The sequence below is a fragment of the Miscanthus floridulus genome, chromosome 19, assembly GCF_019320115.1.
Source record: "Miscanthus floridulus cultivar M001 chromosome 19, ASM1932011v1, whole genome shotgun sequence".
Classification (NCBI taxonomy): Eukaryota; Viridiplantae; Streptophyta; class Magnoliopsida; order Poales; family Poaceae; genus Miscanthus; species Miscanthus floridulus.
Window position 1 is genome coordinate 38863642 of NC_089598.1, and position 9947 is coordinate 38873588.

The 9947-nt window shown below is 45.0% G+C and overlaps 1 protein-coding gene across 1 annotated transcript; it reads left to right on the forward strand.

Moving 5' to 3' along the window:
• The first annotated feature begins 5553 nt into the window (after nt 1-5553).
• On the forward strand, nt 5554-9521 carry LOC136527427 (pyruvate dehydrogenase E1 component subunit alpha-2, mitochondrial). Its single transcript, XM_066520157.1, has 8 exons — nt 5554-6621; nt 6741-6820; nt 7271-7348; nt 8351-8446; nt 8545-8616; nt 8752-8805; nt 8948-9013; nt 9448-9521. The coding sequence occupies exons 1-8, from the start codon at nt 5916-5918 to the stop codon at nt 9490-9492; spliced, it is 1197 nt and encodes a 398-aa protein (XP_066376254.1). The 5' UTR covers nt 5554-5915; the 3' UTR covers nt 9493-9521.
• The last annotated feature ends 426 nt before the right edge of the window (nt 9522-9947 follow it).

Sequence of the window (9947 nt, forward strand, 5' to 3'; positions counted from 1 at the left end):
GTAGAAGTAGCCCCCTTGCGTAACTAATTTGGTTTTAGTAACCTTGCTAGTTACATTGCTTAGTTTGTGTAGCTAATTAGTTTGTGTAGCTAATTAATTTGCGCTCTTCAATTTAGCATTAGTCGCCTTATTATTAAGCATTGCTAGTGAGCTTAGGCTTTGTGCTTTTGCAAACTAGTTGAGTATGAGCTCCCCCGTGCTTGAAGTGCTAGTTGAATAGGTTTGTGTGACCTTGCAAGCTAGAATTGGTTAGGTGAGCTCTAGCTGGCCCGTCACCTTAGTTACTTATTTAGGATCCTTTTAAGGTGCTTGTTAACTTAGATAGAGGGGTGTAGTCTTGGCTAGACCAATAGCTATATTTCCGTATTTGTTTCGGTTGGCTGATGCGTTTAATTTTAGAAAGAATTATTCACCCCCCTCTAGTCCGCCATCTCGACCCTACAAGTGATATCGAAGCTAGGTGTAACACCCCTGGTGTTACAGACTTAGTTAGCACTGAGGTTATGGCCTGATAAACTCTAGCGTATATGTTTTCTAGGATTTTAAAAATAAATTCTCACATGAAATGGTAAGGTGAACCTGGTGTGACTTACTTTTATGAATAAAAGAATCAAATAAGTGTTGCTAATCAAATTTTTATGGTACTTAAAAGGTTTTAAATAATCTTGGGAATAAAAGTTGTTTAGGGTTTGTTTTGGAAAAGTATGAAGAAAGTGCTTAAAATGCCAGATAGCAATTCTAGCAAATAAATAGTGAGTGGCTTATCCTATTTGATTAAGCATGAAAAATAATTTTTATAAATAAAAATAAAATATAATTTGTATTTAGTACTTAAATAAAATTTGAAGTACAAGTTTGGTAGATGAAAATACAACTTTTGTTTTGGTGAATAGATGTTGTTCGATAGTATTTTTGATAGCTCGAGAATTAAATGTGGAATTCAATTTCAGCTTCTAGAACTAAAATGACCTAAGTCTGAAAACCTAATGACGATACCATTTTGGCATTTAATTTTTTATTAAATTTCTTAAGCACTAGATTTATGTTTTTGTACTGTTGGTTGCACCATAATGAGTACCTTGACATGGTGTAGTTCATGGACTAGTTTGTTTTTGCGTTGGCGTTGCAAAAATTGCCCAAACTTCATTGAAATGAGCTGTAGAGCATGTTGTTAGTGCTCTGTTTGCGAACCGGCATTTAGCGTGATGAACTCATGTTGGCATCCTTTTATCTCCCTCTCTGGTTGCTCTATGGTCATGACGCTTGCTTTGCTAGGTCGCTGTTAGTATCGGCTTTAGGTTATGGAATTGGTTGAACCCCAGCCGTGTTGATCAGCAGTCTTTGCTTCGCTTTAAAATACGTGCATGACATCAATTGTAGTCGTTCGGCCTGAGTCCGCGGTCACCACGCGTGCGTGGGCGCTGCTGGCGCCAAGCCCAAGCCATGGTCGGGCTGTTGCCGTTGGCCAGCTCGCATGGCCGGTCGGTGCCACAGCGACGTCCCTAGGCCCTACGTTGGTAGGTCTCGGCTGCCTACGGCCTGGCTCCCGCTGTTGCTCAGTGTGCGCGCTACACTTGAGTGGCTGGTCGTTGTGCCACGTGTAGGGGCGAGCTGTGGCTGCGGCTGCCCTCGCTTGGCCACCATGGCACTCGCTCCGCCCTCCAATTCACCTACCGCGTCGAGCCTCTGGGTATGCGCCACTGCCCGCCGTGTCTGGGTCGACTGGCCTCGGTCACAGTGGCAATGGTGATGCCTCTCTGCCTTGCCTTGCCCCACGAGCCGATGCCGGTGAGCCCCGCTCGAGTCCTGCCACTACATTCCAAGCATTTCGTGCCAAGCCTCCATGTCTCGTCATCTATGCACACGTGCTTGTGCTACCGCCATCGATCTGAGCCGCCCCATCTTAACCTGCTCGGGCTCGCTCGTGTGCCCTATCCACGATCGCATAGTGCGCGGGACCACCGCTCCTTCTTCCCTCCTAGAGTCAGCGAGCTTTGCCGCATAATTCCTTGCTCCAGTGGGTAGCTTAGGAAGTCGGCTTGCCGTCTCTTTTCCCTCAAGCCCTGACAGAGCACTACAGACCTACAATTTGGTATTTTGCTCATCGCCGATCATGTGCGTCGCCGAGCCGGTAGGCTTGGGGGTAAGGCCATAGTGTTGATAGGAGTTCAATTGCTCATAACCCCAAACTCACCTTGACTCCCTCTATCAGGTGCTCGTGCTATTTTGGCCAGGGTACTCATCGGCGGTGTGATGACTCGACGGTGTCCGCCTCGGAGCGTCGTCGCCGGAGGTGCTTGTTACTCTTGGAGGTTGCCACCTCCTAGACAGCTTGGTGGCTTGTGGCTCCGTCGAAGCACGCAAGGATATTGTGCGGTGCTCCGGAGAAGTGCTTGTGAGGGGTATTGTGCTCGCCCCGCGGGGATCGCGAAGAGCAACTCTAGTTGAGCGAGACACGAAGGGCGACAAGTGGTATGGTCGTATCAAGTGCTAGAGCTTATGGTAAGCACTCCATATGGGAGAGTGTGACTTGCAGGTCACCACTAGCAAGAGACCCGGCGACAACCTTGAAACTTGTCTCAACGGGGACTAGCGTGTTGGGAAGCACATGAACCTTGGAATAAAAATCACCGTGTCAACCTTGTCACCCCGTTGGTTTGCATTCCCGTCACACAAGCTTATATTTACTTTCATATTTATTGTGCTTGTGTAGTGGCTCTTGTAGTTAGTTAGCTTTTGTAGCTTGCTAGTTACCTCCTTGCTTGTGTAGCATAGAAGTAGCCCCCTTGCGTAACTAATTTGGTTTTAGTAACCTTGTTAGTTACATTGCTTAGTTTGTGTAGCTAAGTAATTTGTGCTTTCTAATTTGGCATTAGTTGTCTTATTATTGAGCATTGCTAGTGAGCTTAGGCTTTATGCTTTTGCATAATAATTGAGTAGGAGCTCCACTGTGCTTGAAGTACTAGTTGCATAGGTTTGTGTGACCTTGCAAGCTAGAATTGGTTAGGTGAGCTCTAGCTAGCTCGACAACCTAGTTGCTTGTTTAGGATCCTTTTTAAGGTGCTTGTTAAATTAGATAGAGGGGTGAAGTCTTGGTTGGACCGATAGTTATATTTTCGCATTTGTTTCGGTTAGCCGACGCGTTTAATTTTAGAAAGGACTATTCACCCCCCCCCCTCTAGTCTGCCATCTCGACCCTGTCCGATCGGTTGCTTGGAGGATCGTTGAGCGGAGTTGGTGATTGTCTCTGGCTCCGATCGATTGCTTGTGAGGGGTATTGTACCTTTTCTGGTGAAGAGCCGAAAGATAACTCTAATAAATTGCGCGTGTTATTGGGTTACCTCACTTGTGGGTAGGTTCTTGGGGCGCCCAAGTGTTGGACTAGGTGTGTGATACCTATTAGCTGCCGAACAACCAAATGATGGTCGACACAACGGGGACTAGCGTACGTGGCAAGCACGTGAACCTCGGGAGAAAAATTGATTGTCTCTTGTGCATTGGATTTCTCCCTTGGGATTTATATTGCGAGATCATCACTTACCACGTGCGGATCTCTATCTCTTGTATTTACTCTTTGATATACTTGTGTAGTAGAAGTAACTAGAATTACTTTGTTGAGTAGCTAGAAGTAATTAGGAGTTTTTCTTGTGCTAGCTAGCTCACTAATGTAGAATTAGCAATCTAGACCTTTGTGTGCCATATAGATTATAATTCACTAGAATTAATTGGATATGTGGCTTGTGTCACTTTGTAGAGTTAAAGCAAAACTTGCTATCACCAATTATTATACTAACCATTTTACTCTAGTGATTTATACATTTTTAATTAGCCTATTCATCTCTCCAGTCATTTAAGACCTTTCACTAAGGCAATTTTAGTGTGTTCTGATGGGGTGCAAGAGGAGACAGAAGCAGCCTAGCAGCACTGCTAAACGTTGGAGCGTGGGGGTGCGAAGCTAAAAAATTCGCTTAGCACAGTTGCAAAATTGAGGACCCGGTGCTCTGCCTAAAAAATTCGCTTTCCCATCCAGGTAGTCTTGCTGTCTTGCACGCGGTGGTGGTGCTGCATAGGACCCACGCAAAGACGGGTGGTGCTATACGTTAGAGAAAAGAAAAGCATCATCAACGGACGCTAACCTTGTGAGTGGTTCGAGTATAAATAGAGTGGTTTACGTAAACTAGGAATGGTTAAGATTACTATTTATACAATACAAACTATCACTACTTATAGTTTGCGTAGAAACTTTTTCTTTCGTCAAATCTCACATTTATTTTATCTCTCTTCTTTTTTAGTATGGATCATGTTTTCTCTCTCAAATATATGTAGTTTCTGCAAGTTACTATAACAAATATAAATTATCTATTTTTTTATCTGATTCTACGTGATTCTGGGAGCCAGCAGTAAAGTAGCAAAGTTGGGAAGGCCTCAACATCCCCTGTGATATGACATGTCTTGACTTAGCACCTTGGGTAGTGCAGGACTTTTTTTTTTTTAGGAAATGGTGGTGCTGGGGTTTGCACCGAAGAGGAGACTTTTCTCTGAGTGTCCATTATAAAAAATCATAATTCACTGTGTCTCTCTGGAAAAATTCAGCGGTCTTCAGCGTCCACTACTCTAACTTTTTCGTGTCCTCCATGCCACTTCCAGTCAGTTTAGGCTCTGACGACGTCAAACTGCAGGTGTGAAAAGACGAAAATAGCCCTTAAGTTCAAATATGTTATTAATTTTTTTAGCATCTTAACGACTTCAGATGAAAAAACTCAAAACTAGAAAGTTGTAGATCTCGTCGAGATCTATAATTTTCATATAAAATTTATTTTCATTTAATTCCTGCAAAAATATGATTTTTCTAAGATATATTAATCACATCAAATCATATTTTTTTTGCGGAATTAAATGAAAATAATTTTTATATGAAATTATAGATCTCGACGAGATCTATAACTTTCTAGTTTTGAGTTTTTTCATTTTAAGTCGTTAAGATGCTCAAAAAAAATTTAATAACATATTTAAACTTAAAGGCATTTTCGTCTTTTCACACCTGCAGTTTGACGGCGTTAAGTGGCATGGAGGAAAAAGTTAAAATAGTGACGCTGAAGACCGCTAAATTTTTCCTAAGGCACACAGAGAATTGTGATCTCTTTATAACGGCGGAAAAAGTCTCACCAAAAAGACCCTACCTCCCCACCGGCGCCGCCGGCCGCTGCGGAGATGCCTGTCGTCGCAAGATTGGTCCGTGATCTGGGGATTCTGGACCAGTGACAGGTGTCCATGCGCTCGAACGACGTTGGCTGGGGGCCCAACCGAAGATCACCGGGGCGGGTGTCCCCCTTCATCTCCCAGGTCGCTTTACCGGCGAGCCACCTGTGTGCTTGGCTGCTTTGTTTAGTAAAAGGGTGGCGACTCACGAGTAGCTTTTGCTTCTTCTTCGAACTCGAAGATCTGCCGCGGATTCGTCCTACTGCGCAGTACCAAGGTCCTCGACAGGCCAAAAGCGATCGCCGGAAGTTTTTCTGTTGGAAAGTCGAGCTCACATCACTGTGTTTGACACGGCACGCGCCCTCCCGTCTCCCGTCCGTCGCGCGACGCCACGACGCCCCCCGCGCCAAGCGAGTCTCCACCACGCGGCAGCTCCACGCAGCACACGGGCCGCGAGCGACTGACGCCAGCACTGCCCGTCTGCCCCCCGCCACTCCGCCGAACACCACCCAGCGGCTCGCTCGACACCTATACGCCGAACCAGCGGAAAACAACCTGAAATCCCCAAAAAACCCCGGCAAAACCCGGCGATTTCGGTGCTCGCCACGCTCAGTTCCTTCCCGTTCCAGGCGGCCGGCGGCCTCCTGCCCTCCTCCTCCCCAACCAACACGAAACGCGCCGTTTCTGCCGCGCCCGTTCCCGCCACCCTGCACGCCATGGCCGGGGCCATTCTCCGCCGCGTTACCCCCACCGCCGCCAGCCCGCGCGTGGCGCCGCTGCCGCTACCTCTACCCGTACCCCTGCTCGCCCGGGGTGTCTCCGATTCCACGGACGCGATCACCGTGTCAACCTCGGTGCCGTTCAAGTCCCACATCGTGGACCCGCCGCCGCGCGAGGCCACCACCTCGGCGCGGGAGCTGCTGGCCTTCTTCCGCGACATGTCGCTGATGCGGCGCGCCGAGATCGCGGCGGACTCGCTCTACAAGGCCAAGCTCATCCGGGGCTTCTGCCACCTCTACGACGGCCAGGAGGCCGTCGCCGTGGGCATGGAGGCCGCCATCACCCGCGCCGACGCCATCATCACCGCCTACCGCGACCACTGCCTCTACCTCGCGCGCGGCGGGGACCTCGTCGCCGCCTTCGCCGAGCTCATGGGCCGCCGGGACGGCTGCTCCAGGGGCAAGGGAGGCTCCATGCACTTCTACAAGCGGGACGCCAACTTCTTCGGCGGCCATGGCATCGTCGGCGCGCAGGTGCCGCTTGGGTGCGGCATCGCCTTCGCGCAGAGGTACAGGAAGGAGGGCACCGTCACGTTTGACCTCTATGGCGACGGCGCCGCGAACCAGGGACAGCTCTTCGAGGCGCTTAACATGGCCGCGCTCTGGAAGCTGCCTGTCGTATTGGTCTGTGAGAACAATCACTGTGAGTTCTTCTGTTACCATGTGCCTGGTCGGCTGGTCGTGCTGTAATAGTACCGTTCGTCGGTGTGATTCCGAAATTGGAAGTGGAGTAATTTTGGAGTACCTACCTGGTTTATGCAGATGGGATGGGGACGGCAGAATGGAGGGCCTCCAAGAGCCCGGCTTACTACAAGCGCGGGGACTATGTGCCTGGGTTAAAGGTAAAGAGTTTTTTTTTTCTGTTTGGTTTATTTGTTTATTTCAGAGTGAAGTGAATAATAATTGATTAGTTTTGTAAACGCAAATTTGGTTGCCCCGGTGTGGTGGTCTTCAGTGTTGGATTATTGGGCTTGGGCTGTAAAACCAAATGCAAATTTGGTTGCGCCAGAGTTCAGTGTTGAATTATTTGGCTGTGATACGGTTGGGTTTTTCTGATCTCAAATAGTTTGCTGAAACAAATGGTCGTTTTTGAAGGACTAATAGCACTATGTGTTTTGCATATTCTGGGGCTTGGTCGTTTAATTTATGTTAGTATTGTCGAGATTGATATCCTTTTGGGATCCCCTTGTTCAGCATAATCTGTATAATATGATGTTGATTTTGGTCTTCATATCTGCAATCTAGTTAATGCTTGGCACTGAAATGGTACCTTCACCTTGTGTTTGGTGTAGGTCGATGGAATGGATGTTCTTGCTGTGAAGCAAGCTTGCAAATTTGCCAAAGAACATGTCCTTGAAAATGGGTCAATTGTAAGTATTTAAGAATAATTCTGATTTCTATCATTTTAATTACATTACATGAGTGTATGCATATCTTAGAGCACATAATCCATCACATATGGGGTTAGACCAGAAGATGTTACTAGGAATCTGGAAAGCTTTACTAGGCTACAAGCAGATATAAATATATTTTGGCCGGCTAGCTTGACATTTGTTTGCCCCTTTGCTTTCCTGCATATAGTTTTTCTTCCAAAATGTGGAAATATTATGTTTGGTGCAGCTATTTTCTTGTGATCTGATATGCAATCAGATGTACTCTAGAATACTACTACTACTCGATTTCAACTTCATTGTTTTTTTTCAGATCAACTTCTGTGCTTGTGTCGCAACATTTCAACTGAATGTCAAGTGGTTTATTTGCTTTTACTCTTTTATCTTGAGTTTAATTCTTTTTTGAATGAAAATCTTGAGTTCAAATCTTGTAAATTGGGTTTTCTTTGCTAGCATATGTTACCGTATACATTTTTCCTTTTGTTTTGCACCTTTACTTATCATCATGTTCTATTCAACAAGCAAGTCCAGAATGCAATACTTTGTGTAAGATAGTCAATGCAGAGTGTGGATTACTTGCACCTATAAGCATGTTTTGCCAGCATTTCTGGCTGTCTACTTTGTATATTTCTCACTGGCAATACTCCTAGTTCTGATTTGAGGGTCTGCAACCTGTTCATTATAGTGGATGAAATTATCCTGGAAGCTTTAGTATTTGAAAAAAAAAATCTTATGCTAATCTACAGCCTAGGTCATACGCCTTTTTTTTTCTTGTAAGTATTTACTGTACATCCCTAATTCTATACTCTTGTATAGTCTTGTACTCTATTTATACCACCATATGCAATGCAATACATCCACACTTTATACGCAATCCTTCCTCCTTTCAGTTCACATGGAGACATTGACATATATTTTGTGATTTTAGACTTTCTTCTTAAAGATGCTGATCACCATGGTTCTATTCATTTCATATTTTAGATCCTTGAGATGGACACCTATAGATACCATGGGCACTCTATGTCAGACCCAGGTAGCACCTACCGCACTAGGGATGAGATTGCTGGGATAAGACAGGTTAGGATGGCACTTGTCTTGCCACTTGAAAAATGTGTTCCTCAGGGGATAGACATTATTCTGAATGATTTATCTGTCTATGAAATTATGATACACAGGAGCGCGACCCAATTGAAAGGGTTAGGAAGCTCATATTGGCCCATGAATTTGCAACGGCCCAAGAGCTAAAGGTATTGTTTAGATTGTTAAGAGTACAAACGTATGACAGAAGCACATGGCCTTGAACATCCTTTACTTGGCAGTTAGAAGAAGATTTGAATTGGTCTATTAAATTCCTTATTAAGGCAACTCTTCTTTTCTATTAGGACATGGAAAAGGAGTTAAGGAAGCAAGTTGACGCTGCCATAGCTAAAGCGAAGGTTTGAGTCTCAGTTTTGTTTTGTTTTTTGTTTCTTTTTTGCAAGGAGAGTCTCAGTTAACATGTTCTAGTATATCTGTATGTCCGCAGTTTATTTGGACTAATTGTGCTTATGAGTTCATTGAATTTTCTTTTATATGCAGGAGAGTCCAATGCCTGATCCATCTGAGCTCTTCACAAATGTTTATGTTAATGACTGCGGTTTGGAGGTAAGTATATAGATGCTAAGGGCTTATAGCAAGATTAGAGATGCTTCAGTAGTTCTCCATACCAATTCCTATGATTCATGGAAACTGTATTTCTTCCTGCTTTATCTTTATAAATACGGCAAATGTTGCCAGGTTCTTAAAAAAAGGAAACTGTCTTTTCTGAGGATTCGTGGATACCCTTGTTTTGAAGTATAAAAGCCAACTTGCACCATAACGCAAATTGAACTTCAACTCAAAACCTGTTGCTTATATTATTTGCCTCCTTATTAGGTATAAACAAGTAGCCTACTGTGTACCTTTGCCGCTAACTGTGCCTACTGTCTACTGAAACTGCTTGCTGTAGGTTAGTTTGCAGGGTGATGTGAGAACATGATGTATAGTAACATTCGGAAGTGGGTGTTCTGTGCTAACTAATGATCTTTCCTGTCATGCAGTCCTTTGGAGTAGACAGGAAGGTGGTGAGGACCGTTCTTCCGTAGGCTGGCAAACAAGAGCAGCTACACTAGTTACTAGTATACGTACTGATACAGAACAGGCAAAGGGATCCTCTGTTGCCATGCATTTCTTTCTCTGGTAGTACGAAATAAGAAGTTTGTGCGTATGTATATTGATGCATCAACTGCTGCATTCGGTTTTCCGCATCACACCGCAGTAGTTTCAATTCCTCACTTGTGGTTATGGATCCCGGGTTATAATTTCCTCTGCTCGTTGTGCTATGATAATGCGCAACTGAAATTTTCTCTGGTGCCCCATGTCATGCACATGCAGATGTTTCATCTTCTGCTCTACTGCAACACTTGCACAGATTCCGTTTCACTGAACAGCCCCCCTTGTAAACAGTAGTTAGCTGCATTAGCTAGGGGCAGCTAATAGCTTTTTATTAGTTACAAGTTGGTTGGATGGATCAGGTAGAGGTTTTCTTTTAGCAGTTTCT

What these genes read in the sequence shown, in the direction of transcription:
- LOC136527427 (XM_066520157.1), top strand. Translation starts at nt 5,916, where the DNA reads ATGGCCGGGGCCATTCTCCGCCGCGTTACCCCCACCGCCGCCAGCCCG. An exon ending in AGATTGCTGGGATAAGACAG is followed by an intron (nt 8,447 to 8,544) that starts GTTAGGATGGCA and finishes TATGATACACAG; the next exon opens with GAGCGCGACCCAATTGAAAG. An exon ending in TTAATGACTGCGGTTTGGAG is followed by an intron (nt 9,014 to 9,447) that starts GTAAGTATATAG and finishes CCTGTCATGCAG; the next exon opens with TCCTTTGGAGTAGACAGGAA.